The 26,003-nt window shown below is 35.4% G+C and overlaps 1 protein-coding gene across 3 annotated transcripts in view; it reads left to right on the forward strand.

The window, feature by feature from the left end:
* TBK1 (TANK binding kinase 1) overlaps positions 1 to 25,670 on the forward strand; it is a 39,167-nt gene extending 13,497 nt beyond the window's left edge. For 2 of the 3 annotated variants that reach the window (XM_029206242.1, XM_029206244.1), the window contains 16 exons: positions 4,068 to 4,228; positions 7,133 to 7,243; positions 10,611 to 10,790; positions 12,574 to 12,770; positions 13,640 to 13,698; positions 14,097 to 14,188; positions 15,679 to 15,780; positions 16,595 to 16,673; positions 18,792 to 18,913; positions 19,012 to 19,088; positions 19,688 to 19,727; positions 20,227 to 20,328; positions 20,435 to 20,531; positions 20,926 to 21,032; positions 21,264 to 21,335; positions 24,901 to 25,670. In XM_029206242.1, coding sequence (XP_029062075.1) covers positions 4,068 to 4,228; positions 7,133 to 7,243; positions 10,611 to 10,790; positions 12,574 to 12,770; positions 13,640 to 13,698; positions 14,097 to 14,188; positions 15,679 to 15,780; positions 16,595 to 16,673; positions 18,792 to 18,913; positions 19,012 to 19,088; positions 19,688 to 19,727; positions 20,227 to 20,328; positions 20,435 to 20,531; positions 20,926 to 21,032; positions 21,264 to 21,335; positions 24,901 to 24,952 — 1,650 coding nt within the window. In that variant the 3' untranslated portion in view covers positions 24,953 to 25,670. Of the gene's footprint in view, positions 1 to 4,067; positions 4,229 to 7,132; positions 7,244 to 10,610; positions 10,791 to 12,573; positions 12,771 to 13,639; positions 13,699 to 14,096; positions 14,189 to 15,678; positions 15,781 to 16,594; positions 16,674 to 18,791; positions 18,914 to 19,011; positions 19,089 to 19,687; positions 19,728 to 20,226; positions 20,329 to 20,434; positions 20,532 to 20,925; positions 21,033 to 21,263; positions 21,336 to 22,569; positions 22,999 to 24,900 lie in introns of those variants that run through there. The other variant, XM_029206243.1, reaches the window with a different exon arrangement.
* Positions 25,671 to 26,003: the final 333 nt, after the last annotated feature.

The raw sequence follows: 26,003 nt of genomic DNA on the forward strand, positions 1-26,003 counted from the left end.
AGTACTCTTCCCTGTAGAGGAAACTTCATTATAATTCTGAAGCAGAAGATTCTCTTCAGGGAGGTTGGTTATTGAAAGACAAAAAGAATAGTTGTTAGAAACACACATAAAATTGAATGCCTCTAAAAGATCTAATTTGAAATGCTAGAAAACTAGAAAAGCTCTGTGGTTGAAACAGATTATGTAGGTGTGTTTGTATGAAGTTAGTAAACATTTGAAACACTTAAGAAAAGACACTGAAAAATAAGTATATTTAACATGTAATCAGGAAGTTTATAATATACAGCTATCACTAATTGCTCATGGCTCTGGGTTTTGTTTTAAAAGTCTTAGAATCTGTGACTTTTTTTCCAACTGGATTCTGCCATTGTAATCTTATAACATGAATAAAGTCTACCTGGCCCCATAGCTTTATTCAGATTATACTAAGTCTGGCATGAATTAAGATGTCTTGTTCTATCAATATATCTCCCCAAATTAATCTACTATATTTTGATAGTCTTTATTAAGAATACCTAAAAATGGATTACATTCATCCAACAGTTATTTAGGTACCAGGCACTGTTCTAGGAACTGGGACTTCTGTGATGAACCAAATGTACATGATTTCTGCTCTTATGGAACCCACAATCTAGTGAGGACAACAGACAAGTAAATAAGATAAATTCAGATAACTAAAGTGTTGGAAAGACAATATTAGGTAATAAAATAGTGACTAGCAGGAAGAAGATAGCTGGGGGAAGCCTCCTTTCAGTCCTAAGTGAACTGACACTTAAATGATAAAAAGAAGCAAGCCATGCAGAGATTTGGGGGAAAAGCATTACAAGCAACTGCAAAGACCTAGAAATAAGAATGACCTTGGATGTTTGAGAAACAGAGAGGATGGCAGAATAGCTGCAATTTAGTGAGTGAAGAGGCAGGTGGTAGGAGTTGGAATTGGAGAAGTAAGCAGAAGGCAGCCAGAGCATACAGGCTAGTGGTTTTACCGTGTATGATCGCCCCCTTTTTATAATAAATGTTTTACAATGTTCTTTTCAGTATCTTAAAATGAAATTCTTAGATAATATAATCACCTGCATACCTAATTAAAAGAATAGCATAGTATCAATAATAATATAAAGGAAAATATAATAAAATCATAGATAGTTAATATGTAAAAGTTGAGGAGCACCTTCACTGGCAGAAAACGTAAGTAATCGGACGCTTTCACCTGTATGTAATAACACCTCCAGTGCACGTGCAGTGATAACTTGTATGTTGTATTGGTGAGTCACATATCACAGGTGTTGTGTTGTCACTGACATGATTTTCCAAAGCAGTGAATAATTCTTGATAAAGTTTCTAACTAAACAAAGTAGATTTACATGTACTGCATTCCTGTAGCTGCAAAAATACTTTGTTTACTTTATGTACAAAAATACATTGTTTATATATAAAACAAACTGAGATCATTATAAACCTCTTTCCTGCACAAATATCCGGCAAGATATTCAAAAGTCATGCAAAATGTCAGAAGCTTATTTTTCAGAACTGTTTCATATTTGACAGGATGTCTCTCATCTCTGGTCTCTGCCCACTAAATACCAGTAGCCCTTCCCAGTTACTGTGATAACCAAAAAAACCAAACAGCAGTACAGTACTAGCGTTCATGAGGTTGATCCCTATTACCAACTGTCAGTCTTTCACATATTCTCCTAGGACCACAGGTTAGCTTTTGCCTCTAACAGACTTTTAAAATGGAAAGAACAAAACATTTAAACATTATTTAAATTATTAAATAAATTTACTCCAAGTCCATGCTGTTCTCTTGGCTAAAATTTTACTCGGATCTATTTTTCCTATTTCAGATTATGCCCAGCCCTGTTTTCTAATACAGTACACCACAGTTATAAAATGAGACACATAATGGCCTGAAGCTCAGCAATCTAGAAATATTTATGTATTTAAATGAAAACTTTTCTCATTTTGGAATTCCCAGACCAGATGTTGAATCTTCTCCTTTTTGTGTGTTAAAGACCAAAGGAAACACCAGCTTTTTTTCTTCTGCCATTTTTAATATGATGGCTATCTTAATAATATCTGAGAACTTGCAGTAGGTTTGTCCTTATGCTCCTATCTCAGATGCAGACACCCAGGCCCAGTAATACTGATCCCTACACAAGTACAAGTAGCACATTTGAGAGAGAGCCACTGGGCACAGATACGTCACACCAGCATGTGTCAGGCCACAATCAGTCCGTCACTGCCCAGGGAAGGCCTTCCAGCTGTACCAATTAGGCAGTGTATTATTGCACCGTTTGAGGAGATCCCCCTTTGTCTTCTTCTAGAATCGCTGTATCTCCTCTTCCCAGGTTGGCGGCCTCATGTTCCAGAAGATATCAGGCATGTCCAGGTACTCTTGGCCTCTTCACAGCACCTTGATGCACTAAGTACTGGCTGCTGGGTCAAAGGTCTGGCCAGCGCTTCTTTGGCCAGTAGTTGCTTTAGGTGCTCTGCCACAGAACCAGCAAGACCACTCAGCCCCCGTGTGTCTGGTAGGCATGTTGGGACACTCACTTAAGCTCCTCATGCTTATCACCTCTTCTGATTTCTCATTAAAATGTATTTCCCAAAAGAGGCCACCCATCCCCCCAAAAAATAATAATCCAGGGCTTGTGACCCTTTGAGAGTCAGATTCATAAACTGCATCATTTAGAAACACCCTCCCAGCACTGTTATCTGCATGGGTTCCCAGTCCCTTGGGTCACTGCCAAATACCACAATGTCGTAAGGCATTGTTTTCGTTTGGCATCATTTTGGAGATGACTCTACTTTGATCGAGAGTACACTCTTGTAGCTTTATCTTCAAAAAATCTTTTAAGTTCCAGCGCATAACTAACATAAAGACAAATGTCACGAGGCTAAGCATATATGACCTCTGGTTGTCCTCTGCAGAGCTTAATGTCCATCACAGTCTCTGTCTGGATCTGTAAGCTCCTAAGCCATGCCCTCTAAGTTCCACCTGTTCTCCACAACTGGATCATAGTGTATTCTGTGCTTAAGGACGTGTATTTAACATCAGACCAGCTACTTGTCTCAGTTGCTGTATCCCCCAGTGTACCTAGTCAGGCTAGTCCTCTGAATTAATTCTAGAAAATTAAATTTTCATCTCAGAGCCTATATGACTTGCTCAGCTGGATTGCATGTGAGAGATGAGGGAGAGGAGTCAAGGCTGCCTGATATGTTTTGGGTATGAGCGACTGGGTAGATGATGGTACCATTTACTTAAAGGATAAAGATTAGAAGGAAACAGGTTTGAGTCGGAAGACCAAGGATCTATTTTGGATACCTTAAATTTAAGCTACCTTTTAGACATTCAAGAAAACAGTAGGATATATGAATCCAGAGTCCAGGACAAGAGATAGTTTGGGGAGTTAAAGGATATAGGTAATATTTAATGCCATAGGCTTGAATGGGAGATGAGGAAATAAGGCAGTTGTAAGTGTGGACAGCTATTTTGAGTTTTGCTATGGAGGGAAGCAGAGATTTGGGTGATAGCTACAAGGGGATGTAGGGTCTATTTAGGTTTTTTTTTTTTAATGGGAGATATTAAAGCATGTGTGTAAGCTGAAAGGAATGACCCATACGAAGGGAAATTGATGCATAAAATAAAAGTGGTAGTTACAGGAATTGATTTCTAGAATTGGTGAGATGATATGATGGGCCCCATAATACAGATGGAAAAGTTAGCCTTAGATAGGAGCAGTTCCATTATAACTGGAAAGTAGGCTTAGCTCTGGACACAGATTCAGGTAGGTTGGTATTTGGTAACAGACATAAGGGAGAGTTGATCTCTGATTTCTTCCATTTCTTCATTGAATTATGAAGTGAGGTCATGAAAATTGAGGGTCAAAGGAGACGGTGTTGGAGGTTTGAGGAGAACGGGCAAGATGTGAAATAGCCTCTTCAGATTGGGAAAGTGAAATAATTAGGAAAATATAATAGAATTTCCAAGCATCATTGAATACCCATTTTTGTGTAATGTATTATAGAACATAAGTTAGCAGCTTTTTCTTTTCTTTTTAAAGCATCCTGATATGTATGAGAGAGCAGTGCTGAGAAAAGATCATCAGAAGAAATATGGAGCGACTGTTGATCTTTGGAGCATTGGGGTAACATTTTACCATGCAGCTACTGGATCACTGCCATTTAGACCATTTGAAGGGCCACGTAGGAATAAGGAAGTGATGTAAGTGGTTTCTCCATCTAAAATTAGAAATAATTTTTTAAATGTATCTCTATCTTATTTTGTTTTATCATGTTAGAGGGGTACGCTACTGAAAATTGATCTAGCCATCATTTCTGATATTTTAAGCTATTCGGTTTTTTAATAAGAATGCAGCCTTATCAAAGTGTATAGGCATACTGTTTCATACCATGTTTAACTATCTTATGTACAAAGCATAAATGGCATCCAGTCTTTGATCCGTATTAAAAATATACTGCTTTCTGGAGTTTATTTCAATGCACTGTATATTTAGTTTTCTGTGTCCTTATCAGGCTTTTTCCTCCATGTAACCAAAAAAAAAAAAAAATAGAACTTCTGTGGAGTACTAGAACCATTACTGGATCAAAAAGAAATACAGGGGCTTCCCTGGTGGCGTAGTGGTTGGGAGTCCACCTGCCGATGCGGGGGACGTGGGTTCGTGCCCCGGTCCCGGGGGTCCCGCATGCCCGCGGAGCGGCTGGGCCCATGGGCCATGGCTGCTGGGCCTGCGCGTCCGGAGCCTGTGCTCCGTGGCGGGAGGGGCCGCAGCGGTGAGGGGTCCGCGTACCGCGAAAAAAAAAGAAATACGGTTCTTACCCTGAACTGACCTGATTTCTTTAACCATTTCAAAAATAACATTTAATGTAATATTACATTTTTTTCGTGTTGCAGTTTCAGTCCAAAGCCTGAATGCATTTTACTAGTACATTATACATTTATGTACTGACATAATTATTAGGAAATAATTACTGTGTACAGAGTCACTACTGTAAACCAAATAATGGAAGAAAAGAGGGATGGATTTTTAGATGTGAAATCTATTATAAAATTCATCCATACATTGGCCACACTTTTTATTTTAAAATAAATTAGTGAATGACCTTGCCTTATGAGAAACAGCCAACCTATGTACACATAAAACTATGAGGTTATGATTGTTTGGTTTAGTGAAGTAACTCACTTGACAGCCTAACATGTTCAACCATTCTTTTAGATCTTAACATTTCTCTCAGAACTTTATATATATGTTTGACCCTGCCCTTTATAAGCAAACATGATAAAGTAATAATCACAACTGTAAAAATACAATCTTTTATCTAATCTCATCTCAGAAAATTAGTAGAAGCATATTTTCTCTTTTGTTTGTTTGTGGAAGTAAACCAGTTCAACTGGTAACGATGACTTTTGCTAAAACCTGGATATCTAAATGTTTTCCAGCAAGGACAGTGTACAAATTCATGGGAAGAAGTTATCCATTACTGTACTGATGATTTTGGTATAGCATCATCTTGAGACTGCTTTACAGCAGTGTCCTTTTTATAAAATCTCCTCATTAATGAAGGCTAAGAGTCAATTTCTGTTTTTCCTCATTAAACATAAAGTGTGTCCAACAATTAATCATGTTTTTATTGTCATAGGTGTTTTAAAGCAGTATCAGCATGTCTTGCTGCCCTAAAAATGGATTAAATAAAAGTGTGATGCTCCCTAATAAAGGAAACATGACTTATAAGCAACTAGGAATACCTGATGATTTTATCTGACCACCATGTGGGCAGATAATACCATTAGAAGTATTTTTTTCTTTATTTGCACAGAAACTCAACTGTTTATGAATACTGATGCTAATGAATGTTCAGAAGCGCTTAAAGAAGTAATAATGACTGTTTTACTTTACTATTGAGTGATGTATTCATCTCACATTATAGGCATGATGATCCCTCAGCATCTCATTTACATGTTACTAAATGTATTTGTATATGGATCTTAACAAAATTAGTTAAGTTTTTTCAAGAATTTATAAGCGTTACCTTTAAGAATTCTGTCATTCATTCTATTCACTTCTCTTTTCTTGCATTAATCTCACATATCTCTGCTTATTTCTCCACAGTCAGATGGTTCTCACATGAATGCAACTTATTTTTCACATTAATTTCCTTCTTCTCTGAAAAATCTCTTAAGGCAGAAATCCTGGCTGCCTCTACTGAAGAAGCAGCAAGCGGTCCAAATCAGTTGTACTGGTTTCTTCTGCTGTTTTAAAGAATATATTAATTTGCTCAGGGCACATTTATGTAGACATTAAACAAACCAAAAAAATTATGCCAGAAATAATCTTTATAAACTTATGTAAGATTCTGCTGTGTTATGATTTACATTTTCATCTGGAAGGCATGAACCTTGTTTTCCTCTCCTACTTTAAGGTTTTGTTTTGGAAAGTGCTGACACCTGAAAGGCTGCCTTGCCTCTATCATTATTAGTATTCTCTAGCTTCCCCATCCATCTCTTTCTTTAAGTCATCTTTATTTTTGTCACCTTCCTCAAGAAGCAGATTAAGTTTTGACTTTTAATTTTGGTACACACATCTATTCCTATATGTGTATATATGTTTTCAATATGCAAAAATTTTCTGTTACTGTGCTATGTGTAGTTTTATCTTTTTTTTTTTTTAAAGAAAGCTATTGTTCATTCTCCAGTAATTTCATGGTCCAGTTGACTGTGCCTTTGGATAATCTGGGTAAGAGGGATTAGATGCTTTTTTTTATGGTCTAGAGATATTCTGTAACATAACTTTTTTTGTGTTTGCTCAATTTTTTCAGATGGAAAAATTAATATTTTTGTTGTGAACATCAAGATGCTGTTTTATGGCACTGTGAGAACCCAAATGAAAATTAATTATGGCATAAGTAAAGTAATCGTACAGCCACTATTCTCCTTCAGTCAGTCAGATTCAAAGTATTTTGATTGTTTTATGGATCCTGTGAACATCAATCACAAAGTTTCGTCTAGTAGATAATTGTAGGTGCAACTGAGGAAATATTTTTGTAAAGCCCATTGATAGGCTATGCAGTAACAAACTACTTATTTTAATCTGCTTTTATTCCCCCCAAGGTATAAAATAATTACTGGAAAGCCTTCTGGTGCAATATCTGGAGTACAGAAAGCAGAAAATGGACCAATTGACTGGAGTGGAGACATGCCTGTTTCTTGTAGTCTTTCTCGGTAAATATAGTGTACCCAGTTTTTTTTGCACTTTGGTGTTTGGAATCTTTGTTGACTGAAGTCACAAATACTTAAGCGTAGTTTTGTTTTGTTTTGTTTAATGTTTCAGTAGATATTATTAAACCATATGCCTTGATTCGTGATTTTCATCTTTGGCAATATAAAGATCGATTTGGGTCTATGTAAATAATTTTGCCAGATCTCTTTTAGGACACAGAGCGTACATACATCTTTGAGATTGCTAATCACTGGTCTTGGAATTGCGTGCTATGTGGGGATCCAGCTAAGGACCTTGGTATCTCTTGTGCTGACCTTCATAATGACATAGCACAAATAGTGGCACAGATAGGAATAACTAGAGTTCTAAAAAACACTCAAGAAGTTTAATATTATCCTCATTTTCAAAAAGTAATCATATTGTTCAAAAGGTGAGAAATAACAGTTTTCGGGACTTCCCTAGTGGCACAGTGGTTAAGAATCCACCTGCCAATGCAGGGGACACGGGTTTGAGCCCTGGTCTGGGAAGATCCCACATGCTGCGGAGCAACTAAGCCCATGCACCACAACTACTGAAGCCCGCGCACCTAGAGCCAGCCCATGCTCCACAACAAGAGAAGCCACCGCCATGAGAAGCCCGTGCACTGCAACGAAGAGTAGCCCCCGTGAGCCGCAGTTAGAGAAAGTCCGCACACAGCAACAAAGACCCAACGCAGCCATAAATTAATTAATTGATTAATTAATTAAATTTTAAAAAAAGAAAGAAAAACAGTTTTCTACTACTTTTTCCAGCATTTCAAATGTTCATATAGGTCTTACTTATTATGGCAGCCAGAACTCAAATTATATATGAATCCTGTTATCACAAAGAGAGATTTAAGGTAAAAGAAATGAAAAGTAGAGAGTAAATTTTTTTTTCTGTTGCTATATCTTTTTTTTTGAAGTATATTTGATTTACAAAGTTGTGTTAATTTGAGAGTAAATTATTAGATTTTACTCTAGAAATAAAGCCAAGACACTCATCAATATTTAGAATTTGTAATTACTGAATTAACTTCTATTTTTCCTGAGTGTAGGAATTGTATAATCCACAAGTGAAAACACACAGGTTATGATTTACTGGCTTAATGCCTTTTATAATCTGTGGGTGCTCTTTGTATTACTTTCAACATATAAGTAAATAAATATATTTATTCAAAATATTTATTTAAACTATATATATATCACAAGCTAATAAAATATGTCCTATCATTTTATATATTGCTGTGAAAACTCATTTAAACTGGTAGTTCCAGTGCTGAAATCATTTTTGAAAACCACTACACTGACAGTTTCATTTTTGTGTGTTACTTAAAGAAAAGTCTCCAGGGCTTCCCTGGTGGCGCTGTGGTTAAGAATCTGCCTGCCAATGTAGGGGACACGGGTTCGATCCCTGGTCCTGGAAGATCCCACATGCCACAGAACAACTAAGCCCGTGCGCCTCAACTACTGAGCCTGTGCCCTAGAGCCCACGAGTCACAACTACTGAAGCCCAAACACCTAGACCCCGTGCTCCACAACAAGCAAAGCCACTGCAATGAGAAGCCCACACAGCTGCAACAAATAGTAGCCCCCGCTTGCCATGACTAGAGAAAGCCTGCGCGCAGCAAAGAAGACCCAATGCAGCCAAAAATAAATAAAATAAATTTAAAAAAAAAAACAAAAAACTCTCCAAAATAAAATTGTGTCATGCAGCTAGAATTACCAAGAGAAGGTCACTTGATTGGAGAGCAGAAATTTAATATTATAATAGTGATCTGTGTTAAATTTTGATTTGTAAAATACTCATTTTGGAGACCTCAGGCAAAACATAACATTTAAAGGGGTCAGGAAATGAGCACCTGCTGTTTAATAACTATATTGCTGACACTCAGACTCAATAATTTGACAATCTGAACTATATATTGCGTATTTCAGGAGGGTAACAGGCCTTATTTATCTAATTATTCTTTAGCACACCATGTTATAAATTTTTTGATAAAAATTGCTCAGGTATCAGAAAGTATATTATATGATTTTTTTTAATAGTAAGGACTTTAAGTACTACCAATCAGCAATAAAATCAACTACCAAAAATGTAACAACCACAGAAAAAAGATAACCATCCTCTTTCTTATATGTATTAATTAGTCAAGACTGGATAGCCAATGAGAAAAACCTAACTCAGTTCGTTAAAGTGAAACAAGATTTAAGTGAAAAATAGATTGACATTATAATTCAAAGTTCACATGTGTATGTAACTCAGAGCCCAGTGGAATCCTCAGATTCGGACTGTCATCAAGACTTGGTCTCTCAGTTCTGCTTTTCTCTGATTTCTGTTTACTTTCAGCCAGGCTCTTTCCTGGCAGCCACAAGATGGCTGCTGGCATTCCCAGATTCACATTCTCACAGCTTTGGAAGCTCAGTGGAAAGACAGACTTTCTTTCCCGATAGTTTAGCAAAGATTTCTGGGTTGATTCTTATTTAACAACTTACATGCTACCACCTGGCCACTTCTGACCAATCATAATCACCAAACCTGACTGTCATGCCCATCTATGCACAGGGAGTAGAGTTAGAGAGTAGAGAGGTATGGATTCTCTTACAAAATGAGGGAGAATAGATACTTGTTAGGCAAAAATTTTAATGTCCACTGCATACCTTAAAAACTGTTAACAGGCAAGGAATTATTCCAGTGTCTGTCGTGTAGTCAAGAATATATTTTCAAGACTACTTGAAATTCCATAATTGAGTCTATTTAAGCAGATTTTAAAATTCAGTGAAAGCATGAGAAAGAATAAAGGTCCTTCCATTCTTTTTTTTTTTTAATGTTTAAGTTTATTAGTCAAAGATTATTCCTAGTTGAATTGGCATTCATTGATTGCTAAATGATTATAGTAATTTTCCTTCCTAAAGAAGTGTACTACAAAAGGCATATGAATTCAACATAAAAAATTACGTATTGGAGTGACGTATTAAAAGGACATTAATGACCCTGAAATTAAACCATTATCTTATCATCATGACCACAGGGTTCCAATCAACTTATCTCACCTGGATAGCATGTATATACAATGTTAGAATATGTTTGGAAAAGTGAGGAAACTTGGGAAGGAGAGAATCAAAGAAAATAATCTGTAAAAGCTAACATAAAAATACCGTAACCCCTGGTTCATTGACAGGCAATATTAAATCAAGGTTACCTGGCTTTCTGAAAAGTTGGCAGATTTTTTACAATTTTAAATTAATCTAATAATAGTTCCTTTGATTTGTTGGTAAATATTATGATTTTGTACCTAGACAGAATATAACACATTCACTCTTCATGTAACTTTTTTCAATACTATTTTAGGGGTCTTCAAGTTCTACTTACCCCTGTTCTTGCAAACATCCTTGAGGCAGATCAGGAAAAGTGTTGGGGTTTTGACCAGTTTTTTGCAGAAACAAGTGATATACTTCACCGGATGATAATTCATGTTTTTTCGCTACAACAAATGACAGCTCATAAAATTTATATTCATAGCTATAATACGTAAGTACCTCTTTATATTTTTTCCTGTACTATATAATGTCTTGTTATATAATAATTATGTATCTTCATAAATTAGGAGAGGAAGTAGAAAAGATGTCACAGCTTCACAAGAGGTACCCACTTTCTGCTTAGAAAACGTTTGAGTGCTGAGTAAATTCCTTTTCACTTATCTTTGGAGTAAAAGGATTAGTTTTCTAATTTTCTAAAATTTACAGGTAAATTAGCTTGTTCTTACATTGCAAGTTTTACAGGACTATTTTCCTTTCTGTGCTTTCTCTCAAATTACATAATCACATAACTACAAATAGCATTTACTAATAAATGGGCCAGGTTTTATTAAGAATATTGTCCTGTCACTTAAAAAATACTAAAGTGTAAGTCTTAAAGATAGTTAGTGTAGTTATTACTTGCATATGTGGCATAAAGCCCTTATTGAGTACTAGGGAAATAACCATTTGTTTTATCTTAAAAAAACACATTACACCCATGTGATAAAAATCTACCCATATGATAAAACTACATAACTAAATCACACACATCCTTACATGTGGAACTAGGGAAATCTGAATAAAATAGGTGGATTATACCAGTGTCAAGATCCTGATTGTAATATTGTACTATACTTATGCAAGATGTTACCATTGGGGGAAACTGAGTAAAAGGTATATAGTGTCTCTGCATATAATTTCTTTCAACTGCACATGAATCTACAAAGATCTCAAAAAAATGTTTTTTAAAATGAAAGGGAAAAAAACATTACACCCTTTCTATATGCCTTAATTGCTGTTTGACAAGACTCAGCAGTTTTGATGCCTCATAGAACTCAAAAAGAGACTTTCACTGATAATTTATTAAGGAATAAAATCAATTAGATGGAATAATATTTTATACATTTTTGTCTAATCTATATCTAACAATATTATAAACATTAAATATAATGTAAATATAATGAATAAAATAGTATTCATATAACGTTAGGTTAAAATATATTTTTCATCTTTATTTTGGTGCTTAATAGCCTGAATAGATATGTACCATAGGTGTTGGCCACTATTTCATCTTAAGAGTGTGCATGAACATAAAAAGCCCACCCAAGCCTGAGCCAAAAATCACAGCAGAGGCTTTTTGAAAGTGGCTTTTTTTTGTTTGGAATCGCAACATTACTGCTGGAACGTTTATTTGATTTCATGAATCTGTTTAGGGAGAATCTACCTTTTTCCCCAAAACATCATTTTGAAAATGCCTGATTTTATTAATTCATTTAACAAACATTACATAGTCATGTTGTAAGTATTGTTCTCAGTTCTTTATATATTTAAATCATTTAGTCCTCACAACAATTCTGTGAGGCAGAGACTGTTATTCCCATTTTATAGATGAAGAACCTCAGCACAGAGGAGTTAAGTAACTGAAGGTAATACAACAATTAAGTGGTAAGTGGAAGAACTGGAATTTGAATCCGGCTTTTCTGATTCCAGAGTCTGTGCCCTTAAACTCTCTGCTATATTGGCTCCCTATTATTAAATATCAAAACTCCTGTGTATTGCACATATCCAATATAGGTATCAAACATAAAAATATTTTAGAATTGATTGCTGTATAGGCAGATTATGTGGAATTTAATAGACTTTATAGTATCCACATCAACAAAGCAGCATTTCTGTGGACTGGTCATGATCTAAAGTATCACTGAGAAATAGATGTTGTGGCCCTCGTTAAAAAAATTTTTTTTACCTCTTTTTTTATCCCAATTATGTTGTCCTTTTGGATTTTTCTCACACAGTGCTACTGTATTTCATGAACTGGTGTATAAACAGACCAAAATTATTTCTTCAAATCAAGAACTTATATATGAAGGACGACGTTTAGTTCTAGAACCTGGAAGACTGGCACAACATTTCCCTAAAACTGCTGATGAAAATCCCATCTTTGTAGTAAGCCGGGAACCTCTGAGTACAATAGGATTGATATATGAAAAAAGTAAGTTGGGATTTTTCTTATTGTTCTTACTAGCCATTTAAAAAAAAAAAAACAACCCCTGAGAATTCCCTGGCGGTACAGTGGGTAGGATTCCACACTCTCACTGCTGAGGGCCCAGGTTCAATCCCTGGTCAGGGAACTAAGATCCCACAAGCCATGCGGCACGGCCAAAAGGAAAAAAAAAAAAAAAAAAACTGTAAAAATGATTGTCATCTTCAAAAAGTCGACTGATGATGACATTAATGTACAACTTTTATAAATATTAAAATTTTGTAAGTTAATTAGAGTAGTAGTAAAATTTAAAACCCTGTGTGCAACAAAATTTGACGTTAAATATTTTGTTTATAAAATGGTAAAATAGTTTGTCGTATATGTTTTACTGTAGCTCTCTGCTTTTAGTATTTTACTAACACTCAAAATAACCTTTTGTATCATAAATCTCAGCAAATATTTCTTGTTTCCAGGGTGAATAGGACACTTTTCCAGGCTTTGAAGTTTAAGAAAAATTAGATCTGCATTTTGGAATCTTTTAAATTACTAATTCTAGTGGTGAAAAAAAATTACCTGGAGTTTTATATTTCTGTTTAGATCTTGGGATTTGATTTAGATTTAAAGAAAAGCATTGAGCTTGTTATGTTGGAATATATTTAAGAAAAAGAAATGAAACTCCTTAGAAATAGTGCAGGAAATTTGTTAAGGAATGAGCATTTTGTTCAAGTGGTTTTCTTTAACCAGGAAAAGAACATTAAAGAGTTTTACCACTAACATTTAATTTAGAGGTAATTTAGAGGTTAATGTTTAATTTGGAGGTTGATGTATGAAGGATGAAATAATTCATAATTTTTTATTTCTGATTTTAATTATTTCAGTTTCCCTCCCTAAAGTACATCCACGTTATGATTTAGATGGGGATGCCAGCATGGCTAAGGTTAGTATTTAATTAAATGACTATATAAACATTTGAATTAAAATTACCTTATTAATAGTAGAAGCAATAAAAGGTGTATCTTTATATACACCTATGTAATTTAGAAAATTATTCATTTAGATTTTTACCCATGACAAATTTTTGTGTGTTCTTTCTTCTTTGTATCCTTTCTTGAACTCATACGAAAATTTTCTCCATTGAGACAGTGCATTTTTACCATTATTATGTTTATTTAAAATTTTTATTGCAGCTATATCTGTCCTTAGCTTTTAGAAATTAGTAGCTTACTGTGTTTTTAATGATAAAAACACAAAAGCTTGAAAATTTTTATGTGAAAGTTTTTCTTACCCTGTACCACAGTTAGCACCAAATATTGACACTTTGTATTTCTTCATTAGGCAGTAACAGGAGTTGTGTGTTATGCCTGTAGAATTGCCAGTACCTTGCTGCTTTATCAGGAATTAATGCGAAAGGGGATACGATGGTTGATGTAAGTAATGGATTGAAATTTGAAAATTGATCTTCGCATAGGCCTCATTAAATAACTGGTAATCATCCCATCATTGATGCTTTACCTCTTCAGACTAGGTAGGGTCACGTGTATGATTTTTATTATAATACATTTGTTTCACAGTTTGCAAAACGTTTAGCAGCTGTTTTTTTTTTTTTTTTCATTTGATTCCTACAAAAACCTTATGAGACAGATAGGACAAATAGTATCTGAATTTTAAAATTAAGAAAAAAAAATTAGAAAAATACAGGATTTCCCAGGTTGTCCAGTGGTTAGCACTTGGCGCTTTCACTCCCGTGGCCCCGTGGCCCTAAGAAACGTTTTGTGGATGAATATATAATATGTCATCTTTCCATCTGATAGAAATGGAGAATGAATGGTCTCTTAAGAATCGTGCCTCTAGTTCTATACAACATCATTTGAAGTGTTTCAGTTTTATACACATATAATAATGGACTCAACAGTGCCCTTAGGCTTTAATGCTTGTGACAGTTTACGTTTACCCACCTCACACCTGTCCTTCCGTTCTCGAAAAAACAGATATGAAGCATTTCATCATTCTTGTTCTTCTGCTGCTGCTTCTAAGAAGAAAAAAGTATAAGGCTCTTTTTTTTTCCTGTCACCTTTATGTTAAACCCATAAATTTATGCTTATAATTTTTTTTTATGTGTTCACATATCCAGCTTGTAAGCCTATGCTTTTCTCTTTCCATTAAGAAGCCTTTTTGTTTTTACTAAATGGTTTTTGGAAAAATCTAAGTGTTGACTCCATTTATTTTCATAGCATTGTTGCTAATAGCTCTTGTTTTCTCTTGCTGCTGCTACCTACTCCAGTCGCTGCTCCATGAAGCTTTTGTTTCTTTTACTTATTAGCTTTTAGTTCAATAAGTCATGAGAAAATAGTTTTTCACGTAGACCACTGTTGGCAAACTTTTTTAGTTAGTAAATATTTTAGACTTTGTGGACTGCAAATTCTGTTTTCATTTTGTTTTTACAACCTTTAAAAATGTAAATACCTTTCTTAGCAGAAACAGGCATCAGTCCTTAGTTTGTTGGCCCTTGATATAGATCAGAAGGTCTTCAATTATATTATATACTGTGTCATCCTGCTTAAGTATAAATCAGACAGTAGTCTACTATGAGCATTAAAAATTAATTCTGGTGGTATAAAATGTAATGCTGTTCAGCTTATTTGTGTGATTGTAGATTAGTTTTATTCCTTAATATAATTTTAATGCCTTAGATTTCTAAACTGTTACCCTGATAAGTGGTAATGGTTTTGTACCCTGGATAGGTATAAAGCGTCACAGAGATGCTTTCAGTAGTAAAAAGTGAATTGGCTTTCATAATGAATCAAGACTGTTAAGAAGTTTGTCTGAACAGAAAGTAGTACAGCAGTGTAATTAGTGAAAGGCAAGAGAAAACAAATAATTCTTTAGATAAACTAATGGGAATATTATTATTTTTTAGAGAATTAGTTAAAGATGATTATAATGAAACTGTTCACAAAAAGACGGAAGTTGTGATCACATTAGATTTCTGCATCAGAAACATTGAAAAGACTGTGAAAGTGTAAGTAGACTACTTCCTTACTAATAGTGGTTAAAATGTCAGCGATTTTCCATTTCTGTTTAGTTTGTTTAGTTATCCTTGGCATGATATAGCATGCTCTGCAAGTCTTTCTATTAAGGGACAACCTTAGATTAAGTCACTTCCTCATAAGGGCAAAAATAGTCATTTCAGTAAGAAATGAGTACCATCTTTTTGGTGGCATTTTCTCCTTCCCTTTGAAAAGGAAAAGGAATCTGAAGTAGAAACATCTCATTTTTTTTACCTTGCAAAGCAGACAACTCTGCATAGGAAAATATAAAACCTGTGATCAAAGGAAGTAGGAAGAGGTATTCTAGAACCCTATTTGGGTAGTATTTTTAGAATTTGGAGATTACTTTTAGTTTACTCTTCCTTATAAATCTTACCCCTGAGAATGCCTTTTTGAAACAATGATATTTTAAACTGCCTTGTTCCTAGGCTATACTATTTGTACTGCACAGAAAATATAATAAGTGAAACTAGTATATACTCTTGACCTCCATTATTTCCGAAATCTAGTATTTCGACTATTATCCTGACATAAGACTGAAATAAAGTTGTCTTTTATAGTTTATCTCTTAATATGCAAATTTATAAGCAGAAGTATATAAAATCCCTTCTTTACGGAGACATCAAGTTTTCTTGGGATCTGTTGCTTATAGGCTTTGCATTCAATATTCTATTGTTAAATAGTTATGATAATAACTCAAATATAATTTATAAAACATCTTTTAAAATCTATGCTCATGTAAAATTTTATGCTCATTTAATTTTTCTGTACTTGTTTTTCATACAGATATGAAAAGTTGATGAAGATCAACCTAGAAGCAGCAGAGTTAGGTGAAATTTCAGACATACACACCAAACTGTTGAGAGTGAGTATTTACAAAATTTTGACAATCGTGAGCTCATAATCTGTTCCTTTGCTGGCAAGATTAGATCCGAACTTTCCTAGAAACATGATGTACCTAAAGATCTCCAGAGAAAGAACAGCCTTTTCCCAACTTAAGGAACACTACTTTTTAAATAGACATGATATTGCAGCCAATTGATTTATTAATAGTTTTACTTATTACCCCCTTAACGTTGGTCCTTCAGGTTGCTTGCTACTTCTCACACTTTTATGTAATGCTGTAAAAAATAACTTTGTCCATAAAATATTTTCCATATTTTAGAAGTGTAAGGTAACACATTCTTAACATTAATGTTAAAGAAGACATAAAGCATGAAAAGCGAGATATGTATTTGACTATATAAGAATTTAAGGGGCTTCCTTGGTGACACAGTGGTTAAGAATCCACCTGCCAATGCAGGGGACACGGGTTTGAGGCCTGGTCCAAGAAGATCCCACATGCTGTGGAACAGCTAAGCCTGTGCACAGAGCTACTGAGCCTATGCTCTAGAGCCCACCAGCCACAACTGCTGAGCCTGCATGCCACAGCTACTGAAGCCCGTGCGCCTAGAGCCCGTGCTCCACCACAATAAGAAGTCCACATACTGCAACGAAGATTAGCCCTCGCTCGCCGCAAGTAGAGAAAGCCCGCGTGCAGCAACGAAGATCCAATGCAGCCAAAAATAAATAAAATAAATTTTAAAAATAAATTTAAAAAAAGAAAGAATTTAAGATCCCTATACGTTTTTTGTTTTGGTTTGGTTTTTTCTTTTTTTTTTTTCCTTTTTGGCCGCACCACGCGGCTTGTAGGATCTGAGTTCCCCAGCCAGGGATTGAACCTGGGCCCTTGGCAGTGAAAGTGTGGAGTCCTAACCACTGGACCACCAGGGAATTCCCAAGATGTCTTATGTTAAAAAAAGTAATATTAAAAAACAAATAGATTGAGAAAATGAGATAAAGGGTTTTTTTATATATATGAAAATAGCTCATACAAATGCATAAGGAAAACATTAAATCTGCAGTAAATAGAGAACATTTAGAAGTGATTTAAAAATGAATAGATCTAAGTGAAACTCTTGGAAAAAAAAGTTCAACCACAAGAGTAATAGAAAATTGCGTATTATAACAGTAAGATACTATTTTGTCTTTCAAATTAGCAAGGCTTTAAGAATTATATATAATGCCAATGCTAACACGAGCGGAATGCAAAGGGCATTCTTGTTTGTTGCTAGTAGCAGCATAATCCACCACTTAAAACTTAATTTGAGGGCTTCCCTGGTGGCGCAGTGGTTGAGAGTCCGCCTGCCGATGCAGGGGACACGGGTTCATGCCCCAGTCCGGGAAGATCCCACATGCCGCGGAGCGGCTGGGCCCGTGAGCCATGGCCGCTGAGCCTGGGCGTCTGGAGCCTGTGCTCCGCAACAGGAGAGGCCACAGCAGTGAGAGGCCCACGTACTGCCAAAAAAAAAAGTATTTTGTATGTTTTTAAAAAAATATTAGATGTAAGCAATGTTTTATAAAATATATTTTATATAAGATTTTTAAAAATTAATTTATTTTTGGCTGCGTTGGGTCTTCATTGCTGTGTGCGGGCTTTCTCTAGTTGCGGCAAGTGGGGGCCACTCTTCACTGCAGTGCACGGGCTTCTCATTGCAGTGGCTTCTCTTGTTGCAGATCCCAGGCTCTAGGTGCACGTGCGTCAGTAGTTGTGGCATGAGGACTCAGTAGTTATGGCTCGTGGGCTCTAGAGCGCAGGGCTTGGTAGTTGTGGCGCACGGGCTTAGTTGCTCCACAGCATGTGGGATCTTCCCAGACCAGGGCATGAACCCATTTCCCCTGCATTGGCAGGCAGATTCTTAACCACTGTGCCACCAGGGAAGCCCTATAAAATATATTAATAGTCAGGTTTTATTATCATATTGTACTCTTGGTGGAATATAACCTAAGAAACTGCCCTTGCATTTAAAGATAAAAATAATTATTCTGACTTTGAACTGAAGTAATCTACAAAAGAAATGTTATTCAAACTTTAGGCTCCATTGGCATTGTGATGATCATTTCTGATTTTTGGTAATCTGGATCTGAAATTGGTTTTATTTAGCTTTCCAGCTCTCAGGGAACAATAGAAACCAGTCTTCAGGATATTGAAAGCAAATTATCTCCAGGTGGATTGCTGGCAGATACATGGACCCATCAAGAAGGCACTCATCCAAAAGATAGACAGTAGGTTATAACTGCATTGGCAGTTTCTGCTCTTACTATTAAATGTCCTTTTTCACATTGACTCAGTTAATTTATTTGGATTTTTCTTTCTTAAATAGTGTAGAAAAGCTACAAGTCCTGTTAAACTGCATCACAGAGATTTACTATCAGTTCAAAAAAGACAAAGCAGAACGTAGTAAGTAAAATTTTCCATTTGTTAATCTGAGTCAGCCCTACTAGTTGTAATTCGGTTGAATTAATTTGGTATATTTGTAAGGGTGTCTACATAAGTTATTTATTTCAGAGACTTGGTTCTGTCAGGGAAGAGGTTGAATGTATTAAAAATTATCCTTAAAACCAACCTTTTGAGTATTTCAAATCAGGGATCAGAACTCTGAAACCTCTAGAGTACACGCACGTAATGGAAAGGAATGAGATTGGCCCGTGGAAACTGAGGGGGACTAGAGAGGAGGACCCCCACCCCCGTGTGAAGGGGAGAGCCACTAGTCAGATTCACCTGATTGTTTTTCCAGTGTTCCTAGGCCTCAAGAGAAGCTAGAAATAGACTTTATTAGAAATATCCTGATTTTAAAATGTTGGCAGTTAATTTTTTTTTTAACATTAGCACTGTACAGACCAAATAAAAGCATTTGTGGGCAGTATCTACCCATGGGTCAGAAGTTTGTGACATCTGCTTTAAACTCTTAGCCTTTATGAAGTAATAATCTCAAAAAAAAATTGCATGTGATTTTATGATTCTACATTTACAAGAGTAATACATATTCTTATTTTTAGGACTAGCTTATAATGAAGAACAAATCCACAAATTTGATAAGTAAGTGTCCAGATTATGTTTAATAATTATTTTTGGTTATGTTTCTTCTTAACGTTGGAATTAATCATAATAAAAAATACATTTTAGTCTTGGCTTTATAGAATTGTTACTGTATGTGCACATATTTGAGGCCCACTCATCTGGCCCCTGGTTAAGAGGTTACTGAGATGGGAGAATAAGGGGGCAGTCTTCTTCTGCCTCCTGTGCTCTGATTGCAGAAGGACAGATAATGGAGAACATAGGCAAGGGCAGACTTAACCACCTCCTTAACCTTAACCTCATTCGATAAATAGTTTTTGACCATTCTCCACTATCAACTTTCTTTTTCTCCTCTTGCTGCTATAATGTCTGTCTTAGAAACCTTAGGCTTTCTACCGTAAATATTCTAAACCCACAACAGTCATTACAGGAAATAAATTTCATATATTTGAAAATTCTTTAATATTGGAAATAGAAACAGTGACATTGGTTTAAACCTCTGATTATTTCTAAATTACAGGCAAAAACTGTATTATCATGCAACAAAAGCTATGACCCACTTTACAGATGAATGTGTTAAAAAGTATGAGGCTTTTTTGGATAAGTCAGAAGAATGGATGAGGTAAGTAAACTTTCTGGGGGGTGATTAGTGGTTGTCTGCACAATATATAATTTAATAGTAAAAATAATATTAGACTGCTTATTAATTGGTTCTTTTTGGTTTTCAGAAAGATGCTTCATCTTAGGAAACAGTTATTATCCCTAACTAATCAGTGTTTTGATATTGAAGAAGAAGTATCAAAGTATCAAGACTATACTAATGAGGTATAGCTTCAAAATTATCTAGAAAAAAAAAGGATTTTTCCTACTAGGAAAAATAAAATTCTTCTAAGTTTATATCTGATAATGATTGAGAAGAGAGAAATAGGGTATAATATGCCTATATTCAGCTCTGCTTGCCCACTTGTGGTATGTATTTTGAGCCAAGTTTTAAGATGTTTTACAGTGAAAAACATCTGATAGACCATTTTTTTAAATCATCTATAAGCAAAGTTTTTCTTAAAATGTTTTAAGTATTATATCATTGATGGTTTTGAAATTAAAACTTAAAGCTTTAAAGGACTTATTAAAACCTGTAACATTTGATATAAGATCTGTAGTAAGTATTCTGTTCTGTGATTGATATGGTTTTTTTGTTTGTTTGTTTTTGATGTTTTAGTTACAAGAAACTTTGCCACAGAAAATGTTTGCAGCCTCCAGTGGAATCAAACATACCATGACCCCAATTTATCCATGTTCTAACACATTAGTAGAAATGACTCTTGGGTAAGAAATTTATTATTTGGTAACTGTAGTGTTTCCATTTGTTTTTATTTCATTTTGTAATCTTGCTCTTTTATTTTGAAATGTTTTATATTTGTTATGAATACATTTGCTAATATTATTTAATGACTTAGATCAATCTAGAGAACTAAACATACTATATATAAATATAACTGTAAAACACTTGAATGCTTTTTTTGAGCACAGGTACTTTTATCTTTATTTTGAATATAGTATGAAGAAATTAAAGGAAGAAATGGAAGGGGTAGTTAAAGAACTTGCTGAAAATAATCATATTTTAGAAAGGTGAGTAATAAAAAGATCATTCTGCCCTGTAATTATATATGCAATTGAGTACATAAACATACATCTATACTTGTATCTGTCTGTCTTCCTGTATCAATAGATTAAGCAGTGGGAAAGGAATATTAAGTCAGAACCCTTAGGTTTTGTGAATTTCATGGTGCCTTTTAATGTGTTTGGGGTTCTTTCGATAAAGACAAGTCAACTGTGATTGATTCCATTTTATAGAAGCACTGGTTAATAGAATTCTTTGAATCAGTCTATGAAAACGAAAATCTTTTGCACATTTTTCAAAACATTTTCTCATAAGAATTATCATTTTCAATTCTGGATTCAGAGTTGCTTAGGAGATGCCAGCACTCTGATCAGTGCTATGTAACTCAGAGCCCTCTGAATCCCTCCTTGCACGTGAGCGCCATCTGTTCATGGAGTTCTTTGAGGAGCTGAGTGTCTGCTTATCTCCAGAATCCTAATAGATCAAGGAGAAAGAGAGTTGGAAAATGTACAGAGCCAATAAAGCCACTTTGGTGGCTGTTTCCTTGTCTGGGTTCCTCAGAGAAGTTAAGTCCTATCTGGCCCATGAATAGGAGCCTTCTCTTTCCAGCCCTTAGGTGCTTCTCCACAGGTCCTCTCACCCGCAAGATATTAACGCAAGGATTTCACATTTATGTGGTGTTTTGTACACTTGAAGGGCACTTTCACGCTGCGTGGCCTCACTAAGCGTGCATTCCAGCCTTGCATTCCAGGGCACAGCAGATAGTCCTTCTCCATGTTCCACAGGTGTTGATGTTCATACCTGAAAAGATGAACTGGAGCTGGAACCCAGCCTCCTATCTCCCCACTAGCCCTGTTCTCTCAGATAAAAGACCAAACATGTTCATAAGGCTTGGAAAGATTAAATGTCAGGAAATCACATGATATTTGAGCTACATGCAGAAAGTTATCGGGCGCTTCTACAGTATTATCGATTTTTTAAAATGAATTTAATGAATTGGTAAAAAAATGTTTAAACAATATATAATTGTAAAAATTGAAATAAAAGACCCCACCTCCTCTTTCTCATACCTCCCCACTCCCACAGAAGTGATCACTATTAATAGTTTGTTGTGCATGTGTGTTTTATAAGAATGGAATCATTCTGTTCATACTAGTTCAGTCTCACTTTTTTCACTTAAGGCTGTATATCAAGGGTACTTTTTCATATCCATACATATAGCTCTATTTTTCTCATTTTCAGCAGCTGCCTGATATCCTAGTGTATGGATCTGCCATATCAATTTGTGCATCCCTATTTGTTGGGCATTTAAGTTGTTTCTAATTTTTCACAATTACAAAACATGCTTCAGTGAACATACTTGTATATATACCTTCATTTGCTTGTGTAAGAATTTTTGAAAGGTTGACTTCTTGATGTTTCTAGATGTGGAGTTGTTGGGTCAAAGGGTATGCACATTTGAAATTTTTTTATGTATATATAAATTTGTTTATTTATTTAGGGCTGCATTGGGTCTTTGTTGCTGCGCGCAGGCTTTCTCTAGTTTCAGTGGGTGGGGGCTACTCTTCATTGCGGTGCGCAGGCTTCTCATTGTGATGGCTTCTCTTTTGGAGCACGGGCTCTAGGCACATGGGCTTCAGTAGTTGTGGCGTGCAGGCTCAGTAGTTGTGGTGCATGGACTTAGTTGCTCCGCAGCACGTGGGATCTTCCCAGACCAGGGCTCAAACCCGTGTTCCCTGCATTGGCAGGCGGATTCTTAACCACTGCACCACCAGGGAAGACCCTGCACATTTGAATTTTGATAGGCATTGTTAGTTTGTTCTCTAAAAGGCTTGTTACAGTCCCATTGTCAACACTGAATGTTATCAGTTTTTTAGATATTTGCCAATTTGTTTAGTAGAAACCAACATCTTGTTTTAATCTTGTTTTAATATGCGTATCTTTGGTTAATAGTGATGTCAAACATCTTTTTATAGGTTTATTCAATTTTTATTCTGTGAATTGCCTATTAGGTTTTAAAGTATTTTTCCTTTTGGTTTCCTATTGGTTTCCTATTGGTCTATAGCATCTACATAGTAATTATCTAACTTTTTATAAATTTATGCAGTTTATAGTTTCTTCACAACTTTAGCTAAATCCTAAATTTATTCTGAAAGGCTAAAGATTAGCAAGTAGAAAAGACTATTAAAATATGTTTTAACAAAATTTTATATTGAATCACATGTTTTGTGGAATAAAATCCCCACTTCCCAAAGCATGTCCAATAAGTCATGTCTTATTTGCAGGCTTGACAATACATGGGTAATCAGACATGGCAGAATCATAACTTAAATGTTAAATGACCACTTAAGGATTTGTGCCAGAACTAGTAATAGAAGCCAGGTCTTGTGCACTGTCTCCATATGGATATCTATCACTTCAGATTTTTTTGTATCTAAAATCACTTAACATCATCCTTCCCAACTCAGTCTCCCCTGTAATTTACTCATCTTCTTCCCCTTTCTCCTCCTACCATGAACATAAATTATTTTATTATTTATTTTTTTAATGAATTTATTTATTTATTTTTGACTGCGTTGGGTCTTCATTGCTGCATGGGCTGTCTCTAGTTGCGGCGAGTTGGGGCTACTCTTCATTGCGGTGCGCGGACTTCTTACTGCTGTGGCTTCTCTTGTTGCAGAGCACAGGCTCTAGGCATGCGGGCTCTGTAGTTGTGGCTCGCGGGCTTTAGAGCACAGGCTCAGTAGTTGTGGCGCATGGGCTTAGTTGCTCTGCAGCATGTGGGATCTTCCCAGACCGTGATCAAACCCCTGCGCTGGCAGGCAGATTCTTAACCACTGTGCCACCAGGCAAGTCCCCATAAATTATTTTAGACACTCACACTTCTTTACTCCCTTTCATCAAGTTTGGTAATCTTCCTTCAAATGTTTCTGTGTTCCCCCTCATCAACCTCATTTAGATCTCCTTTCCCCCTACCTTGTGAGCCATGATAATAATCTACTACCTATTTCCCTAACCAGCTCTTCCCATCTGTCATGGGTTTTACAGCCAAAGTAATATTCCCAAATACTGATCTAATCATACCACTCCCTTGACTCAAAAACTTCTAAATTCCTGTTACCTAAAAAGTCAAGTCTAAATTCATACTTGAAATAAAAGAATATAATAGTCTGGCCCCAGCCTAATCACCCAACTTTATTTTCCACTGTTCCTCCAAGTAACATTCTGTTTTAGCAAGATTCCATTCCTTACTGTCCCTGACTCCCAACTCCACATCTTTGCTTATAAATCCCACCCCACCAAAAGAAATTATCCAGCTCTTTCTAACACTTTCTAGATTACATTACTCCCCCATTTTCTCTTAAGAAGTCTTCCCAAGCCACTGAGTTGTATTTCTTCACATATTTATGATAGTGGCACTGTGTTTCAGTAAGAAATAGAGCAAATTATAGTTGGTTAACTCTTTAAAAATAATAGTTTATTCCTCTGAAAAGTATTTGATATTCTTCTTTAAAATGTTGGAGGCCAAATAAATGAATCTTTTGAGATCGCCTTTTTTCTTTTGTGTTTTAGGTTTGGCTCTTTAACTATGGATGGTGGCCTTCGCAATGTTGACTGTCTATAGCTTTATAAGAAGTTTGAGGCAAGTTTCAGTTTGCACAAGAAAATAATGTTGGGCCATTAAATGAATGCCTCTGTAGGTGGTCTCTTGTTTCTACATTTCACTATTGGATGTGGTCATGTAAATATGTACAATACTGTAAATACATAAAAAATATATAAATTTTTGGCTGCTAAGATGTAATTTTACTTTTTAACATTTATAATTATATGAGGACATTTGACCTCAGTGAGCACTGAGAAGAAAGCCATGACCGATACGTTGAGATACTTACTGATCCTCGACTCTTCTGAGTAAGGCCAGCTAAGTCATATATCTCTGACTGCCTACTGGAAACATTTTTAAGTGGAACCAAAATTGGCATCCTTACAAATCAGTAAAGGCTGATTGTTAACACGTTTATAAGTGATAGAATGGAGAGGTAGCTTTTGTGAGTGGGGAGCAGAACCGAACCACTGTTTTACTAGGATCACAGTTTTTTTGAGAAGGATAAAGTGGCATTATCCTAGTTATCCTTGTATCTGTTTAATTTCAGGTAAATTATTGAGCAAAATTTTTAAAGTGATTTAATTATTAAAAACTGTTCATTTTTATTTTGGCCATAAATGTATAATTGTCATAAAAATTTTAGGATCATTTCAACTGTTTTAAGCTGTATATTTCTTCTTTACTTTAATTCTGCTTACTAGTTTCTGAAGAAGTATCAATAAATTTCTCAATTGTAATGTAAAGAGTTTGTATTTTTCTGTGTACAACAGTTTGAGAAACAAAAGTTATCTTTTGAAAAATAATATGGGTGGTAATGGTAAATTATCCTTAGAAATTACACGAGGGGCAATTTTGTGACTCTTCTAAACCCACTGATTCCAAGTTTAGTAGAAGTTCTTTCGTAAATTCATAAATGTATGCTATACAAATCCAAAAGGAGCCTTCTCTTTGAAAAATATACGCAGAGTTCTAGACTAAAGGATTGTGCTCAATGAGAAATTATTTTGCCCAAGAAGGATTTGGTTTTAGTTTTGGTTTCTGACTTCTTAGATGACTGAAGTATGAT

Source organism: Monodon monoceros, unplaced genomic scaffold, assembly GCF_005190385.1.
Source record: "Monodon monoceros isolate NGI ecotype Baffin Bay Population unplaced genomic scaffold, NGI_Narwhal_1 Super_Scaffold_6, whole genome shotgun sequence".
Classification (NCBI taxonomy): Eukaryota; Metazoa; Chordata; class Mammalia; order Artiodactyla; family Monodontidae; genus Monodon; species Monodon monoceros.